General features: G+C 41.6%; 10 protein-coding genes across 15 annotated transcripts in view; 3 read left to right on the forward strand and 7 right to left on the reverse strand.

The window, feature by feature from the left end:
• The window catches only part of LOC115565019 (chronophin), a 92240-nt gene that overhangs the window by 53810 nt on the left and 15923 nt on the right, over positions 1-22507 (reverse strand). The gene's annotated exons all lie outside the window — the stretch shown is intronic.
• On the forward strand, positions 1578-2294 carry LOC108656762 (HIG1 domain family member 2A, mitochondrial). Of its 3 annotated transcripts, none has more exons than XM_089263314.1 (3): positions 1578-1715; positions 1806-1981; positions 2047-2294. In XM_089263314.1, the coding sequence occupies exons 2-3, from the start codon at positions 1837-1839 to the stop codon at positions 2208-2210; spliced, it is 309 nt and encodes a 102-aa protein (XP_089119440.1). In that variant the 5' UTR covers positions 1578-1715; positions 1806-1836; the 3' UTR covers positions 2211-2294. The 3 variants fall into 3 exon arrangements, with proteins under 3 accessions (XP_089119440.1, XP_089119439.1, XP_017964516.1); XM_089263313.1 differs by having other exon boundaries at positions 1603-1753; XM_018109027.3 differs by lacking the exon at positions 1578-1715 and having other exon boundaries at positions 1760-1981.
• Positions 2678-4980, forward strand: LOC108656760 (uncharacterized). Of its 2 annotated transcripts, none has more exons than XM_089263309.1 (4): positions 2678-2796; positions 3359-3699; positions 3826-4138; positions 4207-4980. In XM_089263309.1, the coding sequence occupies exons 2-4, from the start codon at positions 3365-3367 to the stop codon at positions 4516-4518; spliced, it is 960 nt and encodes a 319-aa protein (XP_089119435.1). In that variant the 5' UTR covers positions 2678-2796; positions 3359-3364; the 3' UTR covers positions 4519-4980. The 2 variants fall into 2 exon arrangements, with proteins under 2 accessions (XP_089119435.1, XP_017964513.1); XM_018109024.3 differs by having other exon boundaries at positions 2745-2834.
• CalpC (calpain C) lies at positions 5181-7552 on the reverse strand. Its single transcript, XM_018109002.3, has 2 exons — positions 6591-7552; positions 5181-6510 (listed from the first exon to the last, which is right to left on the reverse strand). Exons 1-2 carry the CDS (start codon positions 7289-7291, stop codon positions 5211-5213), a joined length of 2001 nt encoding a protein of 666 aa, XP_017964491.1. The 5' UTR covers positions 7292-7552; the 3' UTR covers positions 5181-5210.
• Positions 7637-9216, reverse strand: LOC108656752 (XK-related protein 4). The gene is made up of 5 exons (XM_018109012.3): positions 8784-9216; positions 8555-8710; positions 8362-8492; positions 8128-8280; positions 7637-8058 (listed from the first exon to the last, which is right to left on the reverse strand). The coding sequence occupies exons 1-5, from the start codon at positions 9020-9022 to the stop codon at positions 7670-7672; spliced, it is 1068 nt and encodes a 355-aa protein (XP_017964501.1). The 5' UTR covers positions 9023-9216; the 3' UTR covers positions 7637-7669.
• LOC108656758 (27 kDa hemolymph protein) lies at positions 11119-12770 on the reverse strand. 2 transcript variants are annotated; one of them, XM_018109022.3, is made up of 2 exons: positions 12615-12770; positions 11119-12545 (listed from the first exon to the last, which is right to left on the reverse strand). In XM_018109022.3, the coding sequence occupies exon 2, from the start codon at positions 12441-12443 to the stop codon at positions 11541-11543; it is 903 nt and encodes a 300-aa protein (XP_017964511.1). In that variant the 5' UTR covers positions 12444-12545; positions 12615-12770; the 3' UTR covers positions 11119-11540. The 2 variants fall into 2 exon arrangements, with proteins under 2 accessions (XP_017964511.1, XP_089121256.1); XM_089265130.1 differs by having other exon boundaries at positions 12621-12734.
• LOC108656747 (uncharacterized) lies at positions 12999-15529 on the forward strand. Its single transcript, XM_018109003.3, has 3 exons — positions 12999-13245; positions 13339-14073; positions 14145-15529. Exons 1-3 carry the CDS (start codon positions 13096-13098, stop codon positions 15174-15176), a joined length of 1917 nt encoding a protein of 638 aa, XP_017964492.1. The 5' UTR covers positions 12999-13095; the 3' UTR covers positions 15177-15529.
• On the reverse strand, positions 15460-16902 carry Had1 (beta Hydroxy acid dehydrogenase 1). The gene is made up of 3 exons (XM_018109015.3): positions 16550-16902; positions 16105-16483; positions 15460-16019 (listed from the first exon to the last, which is right to left on the reverse strand). The coding sequence occupies exons 1-3, from the start codon at positions 16591-16593 to the stop codon at positions 15483-15485; spliced, it is 960 nt and encodes a 319-aa protein (XP_017964504.1). The 5' UTR covers positions 16594-16902; the 3' UTR covers positions 15460-15482.
• LOC108656745 (uncharacterized) lies at positions 17043-21300 on the reverse strand. Of its 2 annotated transcripts, none has more exons than XM_018108999.3 (7): positions 21071-21300; positions 19831-21003; positions 19585-19753; positions 19151-19514; positions 18667-19071; positions 18347-18594; positions 17043-18278 (listed from the first exon to the last, which is right to left on the reverse strand). In XM_018108999.3, the coding sequence occupies exons 1-6, from the start codon at positions 21090-21092 to the stop codon at positions 18472-18474; spliced, it is 2256 nt and encodes a 751-aa protein (XP_017964488.1). In that variant the 5' UTR covers positions 21093-21300; the 3' UTR covers positions 17043-18278; positions 18347-18471. The 2 variants fall into 2 exon arrangements, with proteins under 2 accessions (XP_017964488.1, XP_089121255.1); XM_089265129.1 differs by having other exon boundaries at positions 18343-18594.
• SelG (Selenoprotein G) lies at positions 21468-22506 on the reverse strand. The gene is made up of 3 exons (XM_018109025.3): positions 22356-22506; positions 22204-22288; positions 21468-22135 (listed from the first exon to the last, which is right to left on the reverse strand). The coding sequence occupies exons 1-3, from the start codon at positions 22372-22374 to the stop codon at positions 21931-21933; spliced, it is 309 nt and encodes a 102-aa protein (XP_017964514.1). The 5' UTR covers positions 22375-22506; the 3' UTR covers positions 21468-21930.

Here is a 22507-nt window from a genome sequence, read left to right on the forward strand (position 1 = left end):
CTGGCTAGCGCCAGACTTCTGTATGCGTTGAGTGCGCAAGTGTGTGCGTTTGTGTGAGTAACTCTTGTCTGTGTGTGGGAGCGAGAGAGAATGAGGGAGAGAGAGAACAGGCAGCAAACCAGCAAGCAGCCAGCGGCGTGCTCTGCTCTGAGTACAGTTTACTGAGCGCTTTCTCTCCTGGTGCCCAATGAGTGCTGAGTGTGTGAATATGTATGCATGTGTGTGACAGTGTGTGTGTATACACGTGGTGGAGGGAAACAGGCCTTTTAACATTTTTGGCTTGTTACTTTTTATACTAAGGTTCATGCAAACATATGAACACTATATGTATGTATGTATGTATGTACGAGTCTTAAGAAAAATGTACCTACGGTCAACGCATTTACATACATACATACATGCATACATATGTTTGTATGTATGTATATACATACATACATATTTACGTCCCTTTAAAAGTATGTGCATATGTACAAAAAGAAAACGCAATAAATCATCTTAATGTCTAATAAATATTAGTATTTACATACATACATATGTATGTATGTACATACAATGTACATACTATGTACATTTATACGTACTTACTTCCATATGTACATATGTACGTACATATGTATACAGTTGTAAGTAATTATGTACATTTGTATGTACGTGCCTGTGCATACATACATATGTATTTATTTATGCACGTACGTTCAAACGTACATACTTGTCTATATGTATATGCCCATATGTATATGTGTGTACATGTATATATCCCCAGCCCATTCCTACAATACATTCACATTTGTTTGAGTGTATGAGTTTGTTTTTCGCCTTTACACAAACACAAAAGTGCATGTATTTTATTTGATATACACACACAATGATATTCTCGCTACATACACATGTTTCATTTTGCGTTCCTCGTCTGACTGTACTTCCCAACTCTCTCATTTTAAAAAGAGAGAAACATTGTTGGAATAATGCAGCTGTGTGTGAACGTGTTAGTGAGGTCAGAAATACCCAACACACAAATTTTCTTCGATTTTATTTGATCATCACAAGGGTGTTTTTAAATAAATGTACATACATATGTACACGTGAACTTACGTACATACATATGTACATATGTATGTTTCAATGTACATACAATTGTATTTATGTAATAAGTTTTCATCGTATATACATATAGAGTAGAATTATGATGACATAAATTAAAATTTGTATTATATAAATAATATATACAGAAGCTAAATAAAAAAATTATATATATTTAAATAAGAATGCAATTATATTAAATATAGATATATATTCATATACATACATGCATAGATGTGAATTATGCATATGTATGTATAAATATATAAATACTGTACATAAGATTTGAAAAAAAAAGAGTAGCTCAATTCGATAGACGATAAGCTTGTGTGGCAGCCCTTGTTTTATTGCATATTCAAACCGACTAGGGATGGCGCTGATTCACATGCAACATAAATTTTAAATAATTAAATGAACCATGGATTAAAGTTTATACCACATGCATAGCAAAACTGATATACTCATCTTATGTATATTAAATAGCTTTATAGAAAATATATGATATAGGAATAATTTGAGAAAACAATCAAAATCGAGTGAAATGTGAGCTAGTTCAGGCAAATATTTTAATCGGAAACTGGGCAAACATTCAGCCCTGTTTCATTCCATTGTGAATTTGCAACGGTGCGAACGTATGTAATCATATGTTTATATAGTTGTTTGTGCAATTGTATGTTAATATGCATTGTCGGTACTTGATCTGGCATAGTGTTTAATTGCAGAGACTCTTACGTTCAGATATATATACAAAAGATGGCCAACAAATCGCAGATTCCGCTACCATCCGAAGATCTCGACTGGATACAGTTACGTCAGGACTTGGGCCCAGTTGTTGAAGTTGAAACGACAAAGGAACGATTTGTGCGTAAAGTCAAGGAAAATCCATTGGTGCCCATTGGTATGCAATAAATACATATGCTACACTTGCCACTGAGTGTTATATAAACATTGTAAATTTCATAGGCTGTCTGGCGACCACAGCCGCTCTGACCGCTGGCCTCTACAACTTTCGCACCGGCAATCGCAAAATGTCGCAGTTTATGATGCGCACCCGTATCGCCGCCCAAGGATTCACAGTTCTGGCTCTGATCGTCGGCGTAGTGATGACCTATGGCGAGAAGAAATAATTATGATATTGCCCCGCTAGTTACTTACTTTTAAAATGTACATACGTATATGTAGTATAAATTAAACGATTATACTATAGTTCACATACACGCATACCTACATATGTAGCTATAATTGATAATAAGGCATGGAGTGCAGTTATGTTCGTATGTATTGGTCTGATTCTAATTAGAATAAAAATTTGCAATGTTGTCCAATTAGATGTGATTTGGTCAGATTTGGCGCTGCTATGGAATATTATGACCGTAGCGCTGCTTACATACATATATGTATGTGCGGTTTTTTTACATACTTATGTGACTTGTAGATATTATTAAGTAAGCTGCATTTTACCATATATTTTCTTTGCTAAAAATTTGTTTTTATTATTTGTTTTACAGATTTACGTTTATAGCACGCAAAATGTTGTATTTTCTTTATGGGTAGTTGAATAATTGAATACATCCAGAGTGTGTGTATTGGCTGGGTGTGGCTAAGGCGTGATGCAGGGGTTATTTGTTACCCACTTTCGATGGGAGATGTGCGCGCGCATCAAGACTCTCGGAACTTTTGAAAATGCCAATTGTTTTCGGTAGTTAGTTCAAGGTAAGATTTCAACGGTAAAGGACGTTTATTGGATTAAGGTTGGTCAAAGTTGCAATAAATGTTGTTTTTACAAGTGAATTAGTGTTAAAAGCCCACCAGTTCATATAAAGATATACTATATACAAATATCTTAAGCGACTATTGGATATTCAAAAATTTGTTGATATTGAAAAGCAATTTTATTATGCTGGTATTTGGGTCGCACAACAGATATGCATAGGTGTATAACAGATATATGTGGGTAGTGTATATCTGTTATATACATAGCAATTAATATAAAACTAATTGGAATGAACTTTCCCCTCTGGGCAAGGTAAACATTTTTCTTTTTGGTGGGCAAATTATTTTCTAATAAGAAATCAACCCTAACGGTTTGTTATGGCCGTTTTGTGTATGTGTGCAAGTATGTGCACGTATACTCATACACACATACTTACATATGCATACATACATTGGTATTTGCGTAAAGCCAGTCTGGCGTCCCAGGCATACATACATACATACACATGTACATGAATGCAAATGTTTATTATTTACATACATACATATCTATTTATTTTAGGCAAAAATGAATATATTACTTGGCAATTGTGTGGGCAGCTGTGATCAATTGGCCGGCCCGCCGCCCGATTTCATATTATCGATGCCACCGCCGCCGCTGCCATCGTTTCTGATCTCGAAACCAAAGAGCATTGATATATTATTGCCAGCGAATGAGTCGCAGCCCTGCTTTGCGGCATTCATGTGCGGCCAGAATCAACATAATGAGAGCGGCAATGAGCTGATGGAGCTGGTGCGCAGCGATACGAAGAGTATGGAAAATGTTTGGTTTTTCGTCTCGTCCTGCATTGGCATCTTTGTGCTGGGCTGTTTTCTGGCATTGATCGTAATTCGATGCAAAGAGTGAGTTCATTTCAATTTGACTTTAAACAGGGCTGTTTCACACAAATGAAGCCTGAGCGCTTGCAGCCCTGATTAACGTTTACAACGGGACTTTAACTAAATGCATTTGTATTACTTTGCATGCAGCACCTTTTTCTCGTACCACGATGCGAATATCAAGCAAACGGCCATCAATGCCCTGGGTGAAGCAACCAAGTCCAACGCCTTCACATCGGGCGGCATACTCTATCCGTGCGCCACGGCCAATAGTCGAGATCTGCTCCAGAGCCAGCTAGTAAACGACAGCCGTCTGCTGTGGGCCACCCTAACACCGCACGGCACCCGGCATTTCATAATCGAGAACTCACAGGATGGACACTACGAGTCCGTTGACTATCGCGGCAAGGCACACAATCAGGTGTTCCGCGGCTATGCCAAGCAATCCCAATCCTTTGTCAAGGTATGTACATATGTCAAGTGTTTTCTGATTGGAGTCCGAATTGAATTCGTTTCACTCTATTTGTCTAGTCCTTCGATAATAATGGCTTTGTTGATTACGACTATGAGGATCCCACACCCTTGATGGACTCCTACCATGATGACATGGACTCGGGCTATCAGGAGCCGCATGAAGTAACCGGTTCGCTGCGTCGTTCCCCAATGCGTGCGCTCGCCTCGTCGCCGACCACACACGATATCTCGAACATCGCATCGGCCAGCTATAGTGCCAGCCTGGCGCCCAGCAGCCAAGCGGCGCCCAATTCGCTGTCCATCAGCCGTAAGACAACGTTGTCGCGTCGCATCAGCGATGCCTCCTCCCATAATGGGACATCCATGTAATTGGTGGCATCGGCAATAATGTTAATCAAAATGCAATCAAGTTTTTTTGTAAATTAAGCATGAATCTATTGAGCGAAGAGCGAACGGAGAAAGCTGATTCGATGGAACGCCTGTCGTCCAATAAAACAAAACTAAACTCAAACTCAAACTCAAACTCAAACTAAACTCAAACTCAAACTCAACTATTCATACAGTATTCATATACACATATAGAGATACAGTTATGTATGCCATCCTAGCTTAAGAACTCAACTTGTTGTATTACTGCTTATATAGTCATTATGCTAACTAATCCAAATCAAATTCAGCTGCTAAACCAAAAATAGATGTATGCAAAAGAGAAGAGAAGCGAAGAGAGGAGTTGAGAAAAGCAAACGATTGTCCTATCATATTTATATATATATATATATATAATGAATTTAAGTATATAAATATACAATCTCTATAACTAATATACATTAAGTCCGCTGATTCTGTTATGTTTCTCGTTTCTCAATTTGATTTTATTTTACACTTTGCGCTCTTAACAACTTATGTATGTTCCAATACATAGAAAGTATATTTCTTTTGTGTCCCATTTTAAAAATAAATAATTATAAATATATATATATATATAAATATATATATAAATATATAATTTATAGAAAAAAAAAATTTAAATATAAAATAAAAAACAATTTATTGCATTCGCCTTAGCAGCTCAATATGCTCTTGATCCAATCGTGCAGATGCACCTCAATCACATTCACCTGGTTGTAGTTCTTCGAGTGGAACTGATTGAAGGCCGTCGTCAGCTGGATGACCGCCGAGACGAAGTCGCTCAGGCGCAGGGTGCCATCCTTGCGAATGTAGCGCTGAATGAGACAGTTCATGATGTCGGTGCTCAGTTGGAAGCCAATGTCGTAGAGGGCATCGCGTAGCCGCTCCGCGCGCAGAATTCCCGCCTTCTCTTTCGTGTAGATTTTGAAGACGCCCTGCCAGGACTTCAGATTGACCATGAAGGTCTTGAACTGCTGGAATGTGATGCGGCCGCTGCCCGTCTTGTCCTGCAGGGCGATCACCTTGCGGCAAATGTCGATGTTGGCGCATCCCTTGATGTAGTCATTGGGCAGGCAGGCCTCCAGCAGCTCGTGCAGCTCGAAGCAATTGATGGTCTTGTTCTCGTCCGCCAGCTGCATATAGACCGGCTCGTACTGGCAGATGCTCTTGATTTTCTGCACATTGTCGTCGGTCTTGAGCGCCGGAAACGGATCCAGCAGGATCATCGTCTGCGTCTCCAGGCACGACAGCCGAAACGACGATGTGCCCAATATGCGCACCGTGAACTGCGCCTCCTCGGCCGGCTCATACGTGGTGGGCATCAGCACATAGTGACCGATGTCCAGCTGCGTGTGGTAGCTGACGTGCCGTGTGTTGCCATAGTCCGAGTTGAGGAAGCTCACCTGGTTCTTGAAGAAGTCCTTCTGCAGGCACTCGTTCAGGCTGTAGTCCCGATTCCACATGTACATGGTGAACCCAATCACTTTCGGCTCCACGGCCGTGTGCTGATTGAGCGCTATGACAATGTCCTGCTTCTCCTGTATGGAGACCAGCAGCTGTGGATTGATGTGAAACGATTCGTGGTTGCGACAGCCGCCGGCAGTCACGCCGCGCTTCCACTGTCCCTGGTACATCTTCATTTTCCAGTGCAGCGGCCGCCCCTTCAGCATCTGCTCGCCGTTCGCCGTGTCCGAGTCCAAGTAAACGATTTCCAGCGATGTGAACGTGTGCACGAAATCATAAAACGAGATCCAAAACTCGCCCAGCTCCAGTTGGGCCAATAGACGTCCGCGTTCCGTGGACGAGACGCGCTCCCAGGTCTTCGACGTGGGCGACCAGTCCCCGGTGAAATTGGTCTTGTCGCCGAAGGGCTTTGATGAGAATGTGTCCTTGATGCGCACCAATTGCACCGAATCGCCCATGACCGTCTCCACCTTGTCCAAGCAGGAGAGTCTACAATGGATATGTTTTAAATGTATATATATATAGAGAGAGAGAGAGATACTCTGAGAGATCTATGGCCCATATCTCACCTGTAGTTGACATTCAGCAGGATGCCATTGGAGAGCCTCTCCGCCGTGTTCTTCTTTTGCACGGCGGCATTCTTGACCGCAATACAGGTGACAATGCAAGTGGTGGCCAGGTGATCCTTCAGGGTCTGTGGCCTTATGGTATCCGCTATGATGGGCATGCATTTCACTACGCCGCCCAGCAGATCGGTCAGGCCATCGGAGCGTGTGCCGTACTTGAGCGCCTCGTAGGAGCCGTGCAGTTTGGCAATAGCTTTCTCCAGCAGCGATGCCCAGAAACAATTCGACGATTGCGGCTGCATGAACGCAAGTCGTCCATTGATCGTGGGCAGGCGATCGTCGACGAGCACCTCCACCCACTCGCCGCACCACCACAGGCGAAAGCGATAGATGCCCATCGCTTTGTCCAGACTCTGGTCGGCGGGCACAACGCGATAAAATAGATTCCTCAGCGAATAGAGTACGCCCAGGCAGGAGACCAGCCAGCGATCGCCCATCTTGCCAGGCACCACATCAAACTCCGCATTCTCATTGAGAAACGAGGCCTGGGCATTGTTCAGCTCGGCGATGCGCTTCCACTGGAATGTGAATGGGGGCGTTTGATAGTAGAATACCGATGATTGTATTGCTGGGAAATCAGCGTCTTCCCACAATATATTCCTCGCTCTGCAGTCGCTGATAATGCGCTCATATTTGGATGCCATATTACAAATAGATATAGTATTCCATAGGCTATTAGTTAGTTAGTAGTTCGGATCACATCGGTCGATCGATCGATTTCTGGTTTCTTTTATTTGATATTGATCTGTGCAACTTTTGATTTTTGAAGTGAAAGTTAATTTGTGACCTGCTCGCTTGGGTAGGCTAAGTCACTGCCACCTAGTCTAGGCCATTTCTTTCGCTCAGTGTGGCCAGATAGGCGCGACGAAAAAAGCGCTAATCGAAGCTTTGGTTCAATCGGCGCGCATGCGCCCTAAAAAAAAAAACAACAATTCAATAACAAAATAGTAATTTTAATTAAATAAACAAATTTTTAATTTTAATGGACTTTATTGCACTCTAAATGCTACTTATTTTTGTTATTAAAATACGGCAGATGTAATACCGGGATGGCATTCGAGATAATAATAAATCATAAGCACTATGCCTATTATATAAAAAGCATTAATAAAAATGGCAAAATATATTGGAATCCATAATATACAAGCCAGGACATTCTGTAAAAAGCATAGCAGCAAATAAATGATATACTTATACTTTGTGGGTCCATCGGAGACGGGCGTGAATATGAATATATAAACAGCGCCGAATGCCAGACACAAAATGTAGTTGGTTAATGCGGTTTTTGCAAACTTCGGAGTGTCCGCTATGAAGACAACAGTGCCACAAAGCAGCAAATGTAGAAGACAGGCGACAAATGTTTCCATGGGAAATATACTGGCCAAATAGGCAATGCATATGGTGCGCGAAGCTTCAAATAATGATTGAAATATATATAATAAATAAATTGAAATTTATACGTGATTGAAAGTAAACTAACCCGTCAGACAGAGCAGAAACCAGAACTGCACAAAGAGTCCCTTGGTGCCTATATCGTATTTATCCAGCTGCACCAATCGATTCGATCGGTTATAGGCCACCAAACACCAGGCGAGACTGAGAAAATAGACCAAAAATGTGAGCGCGCGTACATCTGAAAGTATCTTGAGATTATATATTTATAAATTTTATACGCTTCAGAGTTCTCAACTACGATATGCTCTATACTTATTACACGTTAAGCTTTTCGTATTTTGCAAAACAATGGCGAGCTGCAGGATTTTCTGCGGAGCCGTTTCCAGGAATGAATCGAAGAGTCGCAGGAAACCAATGTTGCAGTCCTCCTTCAAATACCTGCGGTAGCATCTACAGATATACATATATACATTAATTCGGTTATACACATATATATATATTTAACGTCATACTCGATTTCGGCAAGCTTGTCGCCACGCCTCTTTGCCTCGGTGTATTTCAATGCCCAGTTTAAGGTCGATGCGTCGCGAAATAGGTAGGAAGCCACCAGCCTCCAAAATTGGCGCGTGTGAGCAACGGGTTGTTTGCCTGAGTCGCTAGCAATTAGTCTACGAGTCGAATAAATGAATCATTCAATTGAACATAGATATATGTTGAAATAAAATCCGTAGTTAATCTTACACATGCGCATAGATTAGCGTCGTTATAAACAAGGGTATTACTATGGACATAATTGTCCAGTGGCAGTAGGTGTACGATTCGCTTCTCCAATACTCATAGGCCAGGCAGCAGTTCATTATGATTGTTAAGAAACGCATAAATGCCGAAATGGCCGTCATAACAATGTTGAATGTTGTTATATGATGCGGCAGTGTCGCAGTTTGCATATTCTCCAGAGTTTGCCCATCGACGAATTCCATTTCGAACAGTGAATCTTAGAAGGAGATATCTGCAGATATCTCCCATACGGTTTAACTTGTTAGAACAATCATTTCCAATCACTTGCTGACTATGGCCAGCTTTAGTTGAGATCAATTTGTGGCTTAGTTATGCTCGAAGGTAAGCCAGCTGCGCATTCGAGATGGGACAGCTTGAGTAGCTGATCTATCGAAATACCAGAATTGCGGCTTAGCAAATATAGCCTAAATCTTACCGAAATAAATACTGACATGCATTGTCTAAGGGCAACTGCTGTTGGACTAAATTCAATTTAATGTATTCAGATTGTTTTAGAAAAAAACAAGTTCTTCTACCCACACTTTTACTTTTCAACATTTTTATTTCTTTTTATTCTCACTTTCTTATACATTTCAATTTAAATTTTCAAACAAAGCAATCAAAAAAGAGGTCTAATTCGAGATTTCTTTGAGGTTTCTTCTAATATAATAGAAAGGGGATTGCATTTCGGAGCGAACCTGCTCTACCCATTACAATTGAGTCAGATTCGCATTTCCAGGCACGGGCAATGGTGGCTGTATGTGGCACATATTGTTTCTGAAAATATGTAATACGGACACTACCAAATTGATTGAAGTTTCTGGCAAACAGTTTTTTAAGTGCGACAGAAAGCAGTCTTCATATGAACCCAATTCCTTGCATTCATTCTCTCCAATAACCAAATTATCCTCGTCATCAGAGTTGCTAGCGAGCATCGGATAGCGGCATTCATCTAGATTGTCAAATTGTGATGCAAAGCACGTTTTGGTTGAATCGTCATTAAATACGCGTATAATGTGATCTTCGTTCTGGCATCCAAACGCGAACAGTCTTTCGACTGTAGTAATAAATGTTGCCACCGTTTCCTTGTCCTTCACCGTTAAGCATGGGTGCAATGCCGTCAATAGGTTCGCCAAACAATTTATAGGGACTTTGCGGTTGTCGCAAATGTATTTGAGAATAGAATGTGTCAGTTGAAGTTCAGCATCAGAAGATCTCTTGGGTCTCATTATCATGGACATCACAAAATTCTGGCGACATTTTGTAAACGTTTCTTCAGCTAGGACTATTTGCTGGAGCGCATGTTTGCCATTTTCTTCGCCGGCAACTGTGATGCATATATTACGAAACGTTGGCTCCAAACTAATAGTAGCAGATAGTTCAACGTCGTCCGATTCATCTTGGCTGTCATCTGAATTGATTACCTCCTCCGCTGCGCAAAGTGTCGCTCCCATTAGGATTAGCCAGATCCATATGTATGCCATCAACTTCATTTTCTTATTGAATGTTGTTTAATCTTACACAAACTTTTGTTTTAAAATGCAAAGCTCTTGCTGTGTAGATGATTCAATAAATACTAAAGTAGATCCTAATAAATGGGTACACTTTATAGGTACCTTGAATTTGAAGTCTGATCCGCATGTGCCTGAGATTATCATTATTTGTAATTTTTTTTTTTTTTTTACATTTTTTTTGGCTAGCAATGTTAGCAGTCTTATCGCTGCTATGTCCAATTATATGTACATATGTATATAGCTGCATTTCAAAATATGAGTCTATATTGCCCACGATTAGTCATCAAATTAAAATGAATATTAAAATGCATCAAAATAATAAATAAAATCTCTAGTATGCCAGACTCTTACATTTTTGCATGTACAGGTCGATGTCAAAAAACTCATCGCTTATAATAATAGTCCTCTATATTTTTCTAGGTGCGTATATGTATTTGAATCAAACGGAAAAAGGTCGATTGCAGTGTCTAAGGTGATGTCAATAACAAATAAAAATAAAATGTGCAATCGATAGTCTAAACGATAAGTGATAGCAAACACGTTGAATTATCGTCAAACTTTTTAAATGTCCAAGGCTTGACGAGCTGTTTGCCGCCCATTTGCAAGAAATTACTTTATTCGTTTTGTTACTTGATATTTATTTTTGAAATACACATTTAAAAAAATAATAAAACTTGTGTTCTTCAGCGGAAATTAAATCGCTGAGAACGTTTGTTAAGTTTTACTTGTATAGTTGTCTTTTTTTTTTTTTTCTTCCAATTTTTGTTTCTTTTTATTTCCAATTCTTCCAATTATGTATTTCCATTTATACGCCAAGTCTTTACAAACTTTCAACCTTTACCTCTATATAAATATATTGGTTTTTTATATGTTTATGAGATTTCCTTGATTTTCAATATGTAGTAAATATTCAATATTTGATATAAAAGCATAAAATAATAATAATAAAGCATGTTCATAATACATATTGTGAAGAATATACATATTCTTTAAGTTCGTTCGATTGCATTTTGTGGAAAAACTATTTCTTATTCGTCGAAATATGTATAAGAAATCTCAATTGACACCTCATTATTTTTGCTTTTGTTTCCATTCCATTTTTTTGTTGTTCTTGTTTTTGGCAAGCAAGCAAGCATATTTTTTTTTTCTTAAATATAGAAGCATGCACCATTCATTCCATTACAAATTGGAATGAAAAGAAGAGAAATTACTTAAAATAGGAGAACTTAAAGAGAATAACGAGCATGATTGAAAAGATGAGTATGTTATTTATATGAGTAACATGGGCAAATGCATTAGCTCCCCCAGTCAATGCCATCTGATTGTAGTTGCGGCATAGAGTTTCGTTCCTTATAAAATTGAACATCGACTCTATTAGATTGGCCGGTGTGATTTTCGAGCAGTGTTCCAGGTGACGCACAACGCAGTTCTCAAATGTGATTATGTCGCCGCATTGTTTCTCCTCGACAACTAGTTTGGGTATTGTTTTGATTTTGTTGTTGCCCTGCATGTCGATCTCATCGAAATAGGTTGAGAAGGTGCTATTGAAGCACTGGTGAATATTGTCCTTTTGTGATTCGAGGCATTCGAAGCCTTCTTCGGCAATGAATAATGCTATCTGATCGCCATCCTTGTGACATACAAAGTTTAACAGACTTTTCACGATATGTTTGATCACATCCAGGCTCTCCAGCTCCTTCTTATCCAGACACGGCACCAGCTTGTTCGTGAAGGCATCAACGCATTCTGTCGCATTCGAGCGCTTCGCACAGTACTTATTGAAGACGACGTCCAGTTCGCCCTGAGGACTCGCCTCCTGAATTTCCTTCTGCATTGTCGTATAGTTGACAATGTTGTTCATGCATTCGCTAAGTGTTAAGAAGCCAGTCTCTATATCGGCGTACGCCTGTTCGCCATTTTTTTCGCCGGAAACCTCGATGCACTTCTTGCGAAAAGCTTCCTTTGCTTGATTGAAGCTGCTGTTTTTTAACAAATCCTCTGGAATTTGGCTTTGCATGTCGAGCTTATCCAGATTCAATTCTGCCTGAGCCTCTAGGCTGACGAATACGATTAGGATTGACCAGATCCATGCTTGCGTTGGCAGCTGCATCCTGTTTACTTGATTCTCAACAATTCTTACTCAACTTTGAATATTCCAATTGTAAATGCTTTGCTTCACCGCTGATGATCCAACAGGCAACACCGTAGCTCCCTTTAAAAATCAAGGTACTGTTTTAGTAATTAGTTGTAAATTGCCATCACATATGCATATTATGTGTACTTGTACTTTGAAATCCGAACCGTATGTGTGGATTGTTATAATTAATTTGTCATTGTGTTTATGTTCACTATGCCCACATTTGCTTAAGACAATCTATCGAAAATGATGGAATAGAACAAGAATTGCTCATGTCTTACCCGCGATAAAAAAAAGAGTGTTCATCTGAGCTAGTTATCTGATTTGGGTAAAATATGATAAGGAAACTTATCTCAGTTATTGATACATTTTTATTTGCAAGTAAATTACGATTTTTTGTTTATTTTTTAACTACGTTCTTATTTTAATATGGCTTTAGATAAAAAAATACAGATACTGCAAATTGTCTCATTTGATAGCAACGGTCTGCGAATTTTAAACTTTCGATAAATGATTCGATATTATGCAAATTTGCAAAAATTGCATCACTAGATTCAGGTAAAAGCGGGAAATCGTGCATAGCTTCAAAAGACTTTCGCCAAGTTTATTGTATACTTCAGATAAAATGTGTGATATTGGAAATCTAATTGATTTAACGGGCTGGGATGAGCCTGTTAAAGAAGAGACGGTCGTAGAAGATGCGCCAATTCAATCGAACAGCTTTAAAGGACCATACGACCCATTCGATTCAGTGGAAAAAGAAGCCTGCATCAAGGTGTGTATGCGCATGCACACAGACACTCTCTCTCTCACACACAGAGATTTATAACAGGATGACAAGCCATTTTTCAAAATCTCTTCTATTTAGGGCGAACACTTTAAGAATGATATCCAAAGCACACCAACTACACCAGCTGAGGGCCAGCTCGTTAACAATGAGTCTTCGCCATTAACCACAGAATCTGAGCCGAGCAATTCAGATATAATTAGTAGCTCTACAGTTAGCAATGAATCGCGTCACCGCAGTCTACAGCAGCTTGCCAAGCTGAATGCAACCAGGCTATCAAATATGAACACACCAACGAGCAATTTTTTGGTAAATGTTGCAACAAGTGGGAATAGCTCGTACTTTAACAGCTGCTTTCTGACCGAGAATCTGCAAATGATTGCAGCTGAGTCGCCAGTTAAGCTCATAGAAGATGAGCCCAATCCCATTCCAACCACGATGCCATCTGTCGATCTGCCTGACTATACCTGTTCCAATACCGAGTTCGAAGTACGCCTAAAGCAGATGCGCATTGCCATGTTGGGCTCGCCAGCTAAGTCCGCTGCAACAGACCCTCTCCCTCTCCCAGCTCAGATAACGCCAAATGCTCACAATACTCCAGCAGAGATTGAAGCGCTGTGGCAAGAGCTGAAATTTCTGGTTTATGCACACGTTGAGCTCTCCAAGAGGGAGCAATTCAATGCGGTAATTGAATCGCTACGCAGAGCCATCCACGCGACCAATCGCCCAGCCTCAGAAGATGTCAGCCAGGTGCCTAAAGAATCGCCAATTCTATATACACGTCAAGGAACCTTCGATTTAGATCTAGAGCAACAGGTATATCCAATCTGACTTCAATTGATGCACTGCATCCAATTTAATATATTTTGTTCCATGTCCATCTATAGCGAATGAAAGCAGATGCTGCGGATCATTTGAAGGCCAATGGAAATATACAAGAGTTTCCCGATGTGATGACGTGCTCGTCGGCCACATACGATGCGGAGTCGGCTGATAAGCCAATGAGTCCGATTCGAGAAACCGAATTCAAGAAAACACCCGATTCGTATGTGACCGAAGTGGTTAACGACGACAATCTAGCTCAGCAAATCAATCAGCTACTGGAACGACACAATCTAACCAAGCAGCAGGTCAATGACAATGAGCCACAGCATCACGAGTCGGAAACGAATCAGCACTCGTCTGGCCAAACGGTTATCTTGGTGGTTAACTCCACGGCCGGCAGTCAATTGCCCAACTGCATAGTGCATCCGTCTTCGGCCAGAGTGTCCAACGCGGCTGCCAAAACTGAGAACGATAACACGCTGCGTCGACGCTCATCATCACTGTCCATTCACGACAAGGCCAAGCAGGAGCGCTCGAAGTCGATAGTTAAGCAATCATCTGCCGAAGGCAACGGCAACAGCAACAGTCACGTGATGCCTCTGAAGGAACTATCGACTGTGGGCGATAAATTCAATGCCATGTCGAACTTTAGACAGCGTCGCAACTCCTTTTCAATCGCTTCAATAGGCGGTGGCAAGGGCACTGCGCCTGCTCCCGCCGCCAGCCAGGGCAGAGGCCACATGGTTGGCCGCACCAAGGTGACGGCCATGAACGAATCGGTTATGAAACTGAATGCGACCTCAAAGGCGAACAGCAAGCCGGTTAAACGGGTTGTGCCCATGGTGAAGCCATCGCTGGAGCTGACTGATGTAACGCACCTGAATTCAACGACGCCCCGCTGCAATGTCCAGGACACGCCTCTGACGACCAAAGGCAAGCAGGCCAGTAAATTATTCTGCACCAGCACACCGATGCCACAGATGCGACCGCTACAGCGCCGCTCCCTGAGGCCAGTGAGCAGCTATGCTAACACCTCCTGCGCCACCACCTCCACGCTGCGATCCGCCAACTACTCTAAGAAAGCTGCCCAATGAATTGCCAGCCGAATTGTGATGTCTCTTGATAGAAATGATTTTGTTTTCAAGTTTAGTTAGAGTTAAGAATAAGAAAAATTAGATTAAGAATCCGTCCGTTTCTTTTTGGTTTACATAATGTATACGATTGGCAGAAAGAGGCATGGCCAAACCAAGACTAACTATAGCACTATATACATTCGATTCTGGATAAGAACGACGGGAGACTTGAACCGTCCGTCTGTCTTGATTCATTCCTACATATTCATAAGGCAAACGAATAAATATATAAAACAAAATAAAATTTGTAATTCAGATTGAGTGATTTTATTTGTTGTTGTTGATCTTGTTCTTCAAGATGCTGAGGTGTGTCAGGCAGTTGTCGCGGTACGCACGTCGCTCCACCAGCTTGTCCAGGGGCACCATTTCGTTCAGCTGCTTGGCTATCTCGACGGCCGTGGGTCCCTCCATTTTGGGTGTTTCGCCCATGGTTTGGCTGACGGCATATATCGTCTTCGAGTAGCGCTCAAAGTAGTTCTCCATGCCCTCCGCATTCAGATGCGCCGTCTCCAGCGGACCCAGGAAGGCGTAACGCATGCCCAGGCCATCGCTCATCACGCTATCAATATCTTTGACATTGAGAATGCCCGCCTCGACCAGACGCCACGTTTCGTTTAGAATCGCATACTGAATGCGATTAAGGGCGAAGCCCTCAATCTCGCGAGATAGTGTGACGGGCTTCTGGCCGATTTCGTCCATCAGCTCGCGCGTCTTTTGCACCACCTCGGGTTTAGTCCATGGCGCCGGCACAATTTCCACCAGCGGCACGTAGTAGGGCGGATTGACTGGATGGGAGACAACCGTCTAGAAATGGAAATAAATCAATCCAAGATAAGACCCAAATATATGTGAAGATAACGTCTATATCTATAATCTCTGACCGACTTACGTTCTGTTTGTGCTTCAGGTTGGCGGTGAACAGGGAGGGCAGGAATGTGCTGGTGGAACTGGACAGGATTGTGTTGTCCTCGACCACATCGTCGAGTTTCTTGAACAGCTCCTGCTTCCAGTCCAGCTTCTCTGGGATGCACTCCTGTATAAAGATGGCGCCCTTGACCAATTCCTTGATGTCATTAGTGCCCGAAATGCAGCTAAATTGTTGAGCCGCATTCAATTTGCCACGCAGCAAACCCTTCGCCTCCAGATCGACCAGCTCCTTTTGCGTGGCCTTCAATGCGCCCTGCACTTGCTCCGGCAGGATGTCATAGAGCATCACCTGGTAGCCCACCGAGGCGAACAGCATGGACCACGAACGTCCAATCAGGCCGCTAGAGTAGAGCAAATACAGTTATATTTTAAGTTCATATTCCTATGGATTCATATGTATATCCTACCTGCCGACGATTCCTATTTTGGCCATTTTTTTTAAATCTGACATTTTGCTGGTCTACTTTATTTATTTTTTGTTCACTCTTAATTCTCAGTGCGCTGCCAGAAGGAACACGACTTCTACATTAGGCGTACTGCAGGCGTTTGAACACTTTTGGTGGAGTACAACCGGTTTAATACCACTTATTTAGCGATAACAATAAAAGGTGAACGCGACCTACATACACATGTACATACATACATTTGTTTGTATGTTTGTATGTGCACGAAGTGTGATGTGTTGTGTTGTCTAATTGGGTGCTGGGGTGTTGCTGATTCCAGTGCAGATAATGGAATGGCTACCAACAACTTAGCTACATATAAATGTTCACACACACACACACACACACACACATACACATATGCGCATGCATATGTATGCATGTACATAGTTTTATTGCTGGCAACGCACGAAGGAAAAGGAATCAGCTGTGGCAGAGCGAGAGAGACTGAGAGCAGTAAATCAAAACAATCATCCCGCTAGAAAAGTTGCTGCCAGCTTGGATTAATTGAATTTGTAAAGTGTTTGAATTTATATCATGCACGTATTACGTGCATGTGTCACGCATAACCGGTTACAGCCCGAATGATTTTCAATCAAAAGAATTTCATATCACAAGTGCGTATAGATGTCATTGAAATTTTATTGTTGCCCAATTCGCTACAGGGTGTTTGTGCTCTGCTTAGCTCATTTCATAAATTTACTCAAAATGCCCTTAATTTGACTTTTAATATGAATTCACTTTTATAATGTTTACGGGGAGTCGGTCGTATCTATGGGACACAAACATATACATATGCATATGTACATATATGAAGGAAAATAATAATAACTACCGTCAGAGATAAAGATGAGTGTTTGAATTATAAAATGAATGTGCAAAACCATTTATATTTGTATGTATGTATGTTTGTATGCATGTGTGTGTGCATTTGCCGCCTCGCTTGCACATAGTCAATACAATTGCAGCAGATAGCACTTACCTCACTTAAGGATATTCCACACTATCTAAAACACACATTCTATTTATAATTACTACTAACTATAAGGCTAACCATATCTGTACGATTATAAAATAGTAAAAAACTGCATCTTTCGAATGTTGTATGTATGTATATGAGAGGCGTGCCGAGTCGACGCATTTATTAATTCACTTTCGAAGCAAAACAAATTTATATATTTTTATGGATTGTGTTGTTCAATATCTGAGGCCTCAGATAAGTTGTGTTTATACAATACATAGATGTATGTTTAAGGATGTGTGTGGATGTGTGTATCCTTGTCTGTTTGTGTAGATGTGGCGGCGTTTCTTTGTCTGTGTGTGTGTGTGTGTGTGTTCCCTTGTCTGTGAGTGTGAGCGTGTTTATTTTTCATTGTGTGTGTGTGGGTGAGGACATATGTATGTGGTTTTTTTTGTGAATGTGTGTGAGTGTATGTGTTTCTCGATGTGCATGTTTATGTGTCCTCTGTCTATGTGTGTGTGTATATATGTATGCAAGTGTCGTTAATTAGATTTAATTTGCTTGAGACATTGTGACAAAAGCGTATCACAGGACAACAGCGACTTATATTTCTTGTGCAGGAGAGTATTCCAATTGGCAGATGTTGATGCTGATAAATTTGTCTACGGTACTTGAGGAACCCATTATAATTACTTAAGTCTGTCAGCGGTTGTCAAATGTATGTTCATGTTTCTGCAAGTTGAATATGGATATTTTTGTTAAGCTAAATTGAAATAGAAATTATTTACATACATACATACATGTATAGAAAGGCGTTGTTATATATATAAATACATATACATATAAATATACATATATATATCTTCAATCCTTGTGTCGAGTGTCTTTGTATGATCTTGTATGTATTTGTATTGTTGCCTTATACTTAAAGCGCCATTTTACGGCCCTCTATTGAGATTTCGACGGCACGTCGACTCTCCTTCGAGCGTTTTGAATCCAAGAAGCGTTTCATGTGCTTCTCATAGCGATTGGGCTTGCGTTTCGAGGACTGCGGGGAAATATTTATGTGTGTTAATTGAAAATGACAAAAATTTTGGCCAGATTGTTAACTGTGGCTTACCGAAACTTCGCCTTCGACGGTTGACTTGGGGCGAATAACGTAATCTTTGTTGGATGGCATTGGTACACGGGCGCGAGCCACCCAGCCGGGATCGCCAGGACGCAGCAGTTTGTCATCATTGGAGAAAGTCGGATTTAGCGATGGCGGATTGCTGCTTGATGCAGGCGCAGGCTCTGGGGTCTTATGACGAGTGCGTGACATTTGCGCCAAATCGCGCTCCTGACGCTCCTCCTTGCTCATTGCTGAGAAATCACAGCTCAGATTGAAGATGGGACGGGCCCATTCCGATATCAAGCGACCAGCCCGATCTCGATTTGTCTTTGTCTCTTGTGGATGTTTGTACAAATACATGACGGCTTTTCCGATGCCCGATTGCTTTAAATATGACTTGTCTATGGTTGGAAACTGATGAGGGAAAGAGAGAAACAGAGAGAGAGATAGTTATATGTATTGTATGATGGAAAGTAATTCAATTCATACTTACATCGGATAGCAGACGCAATATGCTTTCGCGAATTTGCAGACAGGGCAGACTTTTATTTGGCAACGGTGCTAGCCAATCTGTAAGTACATTGAGTATGTTGTGCTCCAAGAAGGCCAATTGCAGATCCTTCTTAATTAGCTGAGACATCACTTGTTTGAGCATTGAAATCTTCTTAGTTGCCGGCTTGCCGGCCAAATTAAGCTGGCGATCATCGTCTGAGGCGTTCTTCATATTGATTATCAATTGATCGATCAGATCATCATTATCATTTATCAAATCGATATCGCGCTTGCGTCGTCGCACACGTTTCTCCTCCTTCTTGCGCATCAGCATTGCATCGAAATCGGATATGAAATTGCTGTTTCTAAATACATTCAAGAGATATATATTAAATATATGTATGCATATTCACTGCCCGTATTTGATTTCCTTACTCTGGCTCGTTTGAAATGGGCGTATTCTCGTCATCCGAACTTTCAACGATTTTAGCCTGTGACTTTTCAGCCATATTGTCATCAGCGTCCTTCTTCCTGTCCTCATCCTCGTCCTCGTTGTCTGTGTCGGTGATTTTTGCCCGTTTCTTGTGTAGCTTTGGTACGTCATCTGTGTTCGGATGGACATGATATAATGACGATTCCAATATATTTGTATATTTGTATTTGTATATATATGCAGCTTACCTTCAGAGTCGCTGGTGATAACACGTTTCCGATTCAGTGCATCCTGAGATGTGATCGAGTCGGCAGGACTATTTGAGCGCGAGCGATGGTCAGATTTCCTTTTTGATTTGCTGCGACTGTGTGAGGATTCTGCACTTTTGGATCGACTGCGCGAACGAGCGGAGCCAGCACGTGAGTCCTTGGAGCCGCTGCGTGAGCGTGTGCCGCTACGTGAGCGCCTGGAACCAGAGCCACTGCGGGATCGTCTGGAGCCGCTACGTGAACGTCTTGATCCACTGCGAGAACGAGATCCACTACGCGAACGTCTAGATCCACTACGCGAACGCCTCGATCCGCTACGTGAGCGCGCTGAGCCACTACGTGAGCGGGCAGATCCACTACGTGATCGTCTGGATCCGCTACGTGAACGCCTTGATCCACTACGTGAGCGTCTTGATCCAGATCCACTACGCGAGCGTCTAGATCCAGATCCACTACGCGAGCGTCTAGATCCCGATCCACTACGCGAGCGTCTAGATCCAGATCCACTACGAGAACGTCTCGAGCCACTGCGAGAGCGCCTTGATCCGCTACGTGAGCGCGCAGATCCGCTACGTGAGCGTGCAGATCCACTACGTGAGCGCGCAGATCCACTGCGTGAACGCTTGGATCCCGATCCACTACGGGAGCGTCTGGATCCACTACGAGAGCGTCTAGATCCACTGCGAGAGCGTCTAGATCCACTTCGTGAGCGTGAGCGTCCCTCAGAGCCGCTGCGTGAACGCTTCGATTCACTGCGTGAACGTCTGGAGCCACTGCGAGAGCGAGTACCACTTCGTGAACGAGCAGATCCACTGCGCGAGCGTCTAGATCCAGATCCGCTGCGCGAGCGTTGAGATCCGCTTCGAGAGCGATGGGGCGACCCGCTGCCTGATCGACTACGAGAGCGTCGAGAGCTGTCAATAGCACTGCCGCTGCGGCTGCGTGACTTTCGAGTGGCACTTGGTGAACGACTACCTATTGGTGCAGTTTCCGGCTTTTCCTGCACTGGCTCGCTAGGAGGAGCGGCGGTTGATTCCTCCACAGAACACGTTGAATCGACTTCATTGTCTTGAATGGTTTTTGGGTCTGTGGGCAAGGCTGCGACTGCGTCCGTGACTTTGCCGCCGTCCGGCTCTTTGTTGAACGCTTCGCCTAGAACACAAAATGTGGACGCATAAGCACGCTAACGCTGTTTATCCACCATTTTTTTGTACCATACCTTTTTCAGCCTCCATATCCATTCTTGAAAGTATTTAGAAAATTTGGTACATGTGATATTCAACAATTTAGTTTTTTTATGGTGCACGCCGATAATTAATTTCCGAAAATAACACTAAGAATAATACTTATCAACTCTCTAAAAAAAGTTATGAGCATACACACATTTGTAGATGTATGTAGGTACAATTCGATTAATTTGACATTCAGACAGCTATCGAAACAAAATGAAACTGAAACATTAAATGTTCGATATATTTTGACGTGCACATGTACGATACTGAGTTGTTGAACTGGATCCAGCTCAAACTTAATTTTTGTTTATTCCAGCTACATGGCATGATATAAATGTTAAATCATTTATACAAATTTAAAATTTTACAAACATTCAATAAATATTTTTTAAAGCAATAAAATATTGTTTTATTTTCATATAAATGTATGAAATACTCAATTTGTATTGGAAACAATTTTACATTAACTTAAAATTTCATTAGTATTCTTACAATTCGATTTACGTTATAAACAGGATAACATACATATAACCGGATAGATTCCATAATAGGAGATGAATTTCTAAAATTATCAGCACTAAAAACTAAAACTTGAAGTTGAAAAAAATATGGTTAGCCTAATATCGAGAGCGTTGATTGTTTAAGGCGCAGAAATAAAGAACAAATAAGTCTTATCCGCATAGACGTATCAGCAATATTCCTCTCAAATGATGAGTTTATGAATATTGCGTCATAAGCGCAAAAAAATTGCGAGATCTAACACAGATATGGACCATTCACTATTTGCTTTAAGACTACGTTGAGGTCAGCGGCGACTGAGACTGGCTCTAAGTCGCCGCTTTTATCCTCATCCACCTCCCATTGAACAGGTTGAGCAGTCCATGGTCTGCTGTATCCGTCCAATGCGTCTATTGGGCCTTAGACCACCTCCGCCACCTCCGCCTCCACCTCCGCCACCACCTCCTCCTCCACCGCCCCAGCCACCATTACGGCGTCCAGTGTTGCGGTTATTGCCATTGCCCCCGCTGAAAGGTGCGAGTAGGGTCTGAACACTGCAGGATAAGGCAATTGACAGTTTTAGAGCGCATATGTTTTACGCCAGCATCCAGCCAGTACTTACAATTGCACTAAAATATACCAAAGTCCTACAAATATCTCGATAATACGTTCCAAATTCCAAGGACGCTTCTCCCACACACGACCATCTGAAATCATAAATTATTATTTAATTATTATTTAAATACAACCTACATATGTATATACTATACTTACTCCGGTCTATGTAAACCATGTTGCTATCGTCTCAACATAAAAAAATATTGTGTTTATTTATTATTTTAGTTAATTTTGGAGACCATGACGTGTCTAAGGCTAAAAAGCTATAATGATATCGGTAAATCGATATTTATGAAATGTTATTAAGG

Source organism: Drosophila navojoa, chromosome X (assembly GCF_054131105.1).
Source record: "Drosophila navojoa isolate 15081-1374.11 chromosome X, UAZ_NAV_1.0, whole genome shotgun sequence".
Classification (NCBI taxonomy): domain Eukaryota; kingdom Metazoa; phylum Arthropoda; class Insecta; order Diptera; family Drosophilidae; genus Drosophila; species Drosophila navojoa.

What these genes read in the sequence shown, in the direction of transcription:
- LOC108656762 (XM_089263314.1), top strand. Translation starts at nt 1,837, where the DNA reads ATGGCCAACAAATCGCAGATTCCGCTACCATCCGAAGATCTCGACTGG. An exon ending in AAATCCATTGGTGCCCATTG is followed by an intron (nt 1,982 to 2,046) that starts GTATGCAATAAA and finishes TAAATTTCATAG; the next exon opens with GCTGTCTGGCGACCACAGCC.
- LOC108656760 (XM_089263309.1), top strand. Translation starts at nt 3,365, where the DNA reads ATGAATATATTACTTGGCAATTGTGTGGGCAGCTGTGATCAATTGGCC. An exon ending in ATCGTAATTCGATGCAAAGA is followed by an intron (nt 3,700 to 3,825) that starts GTGAGTTCATTT and finishes CTTTGCATGCAG; the next exon opens with CACCTTTTTCTCGTACCACG. An exon ending in AATCCCAATCCTTTGTCAAG is followed by an intron (nt 4,139 to 4,206) that starts GTATGTACATAT and finishes CTATTTGTCTAG; the next exon opens with TCCTTCGATAATAATGGCTT.
- CalpC (XM_018109002.3), bottom strand. Translation starts at nt 7,291, where the DNA reads ATGGCATCCAAATATGAGCGCATTATCAGCGACTGCAGAGCGAGGAAT. An exon ending in CTGCTGAATGTCAACTACAG is followed by an intron (nt 6,511 to 6,590) that starts GTGAGATATGGG and finishes TATCCATTGTAG; the next exon opens with ACTCTCCTGCTTGGACAAGG.
- LOC108656752 (XM_018109012.3), bottom strand. Translation starts at nt 9,022, where the DNA reads ATGGAATTCGTCGATGGGCAAACTCTGGAGAATATGCAAACTGCGACA. An exon ending in ACGCTAATCTATGCGCATGT is followed by an intron (nt 8,711 to 8,783) that starts GTAAGATTAACT and finishes TTCGACTCGTAG; the next exon opens with ACTAATTGCTAGCGACTCAG. An exon ending in GTTTCTGCTCTGTCTGACGG is followed by an intron (nt 8,059 to 8,127) that starts GTTAGTTTACTT and finishes CATTATTTGAAG; the next exon opens with CTTCGCGCACCATATGCATT.
- LOC108656758 (XM_018109022.3), bottom strand. Translation starts at nt 12,443, where the DNA reads ATGCAGCTGCCAACGCAAGCATGGATCTGGTCAATCCTAATCGTATTC.
- LOC108656747 (XM_018109003.3), top strand. Translation starts at nt 13,096, where the DNA reads ATGTGTGATATTGGAAATCTAATTGATTTAACGGGCTGGGATGAGCCT. An exon ending in AAAAAGAAGCCTGCATCAAG is followed by an intron (nt 13,246 to 13,338) that starts GTGTGTATGCGC and finishes TCTTCTATTTAG; the next exon opens with GGCGAACACTTTAAGAATGA. An exon ending in ATTTAGATCTAGAGCAACAG is followed by an intron (nt 14,074 to 14,144) that starts GTATATCCAATC and finishes GTCCATCTATAG; the next exon opens with CGAATGAAAGCAGATGCTGC.
- Had1 (XM_018109015.3), bottom strand. Translation starts at nt 16,593, where the DNA reads ATGTCAGATTTAAAAAAAATGGCCAAAATAGGAATCGTCGGCAG. An exon ending in AAAATAGGAATCGTCGGCAG is followed by an intron (nt 16,484 to 16,549) that starts GTAGGATATACA and finishes GCTCTACTCTAG; the next exon opens with CGGCCTGATTGGACGTTCGT. An exon ending in ACCTGAAGCACAAACAGAAC is followed by an intron (nt 16,020 to 16,104) that starts GTAAGTCGGTCA and finishes TTCCATTTCTAG; the next exon opens with ACGGTTGTCTCCCATCCAGT.
- LOC108656745 (XM_018108999.3), bottom strand. Translation starts at nt 21,092, where the DNA reads ATGGATATGGAGGCTGAAAAAG. An exon ending in TATCACCAGCGACTCTGAAG is followed by an intron (nt 19,754 to 19,830) that starts GTAAGCTGCATA and finishes ATCCGAACACAG; the next exon opens with ATGACGTACCAAAGCTACAC. An exon ending in CCGTCGAAGGCGAAGTTTCG is followed by an intron (nt 18,595 to 18,666) that starts GTAAGCCACAGT and finishes ATTTCCCCGCAG; the next exon opens with TCCTCGAAACGCAAGCCCAA.
- SelG (XM_018109025.3), bottom strand. An exon ending in TGGTATATTTTAGTGCAATT is followed by an intron (nt 22,136 to 22,203) that starts GTAAGTACTGGC and finishes CTTATCCTGCAG; the next exon opens with TGTTCAGACCCTACTCGCAC.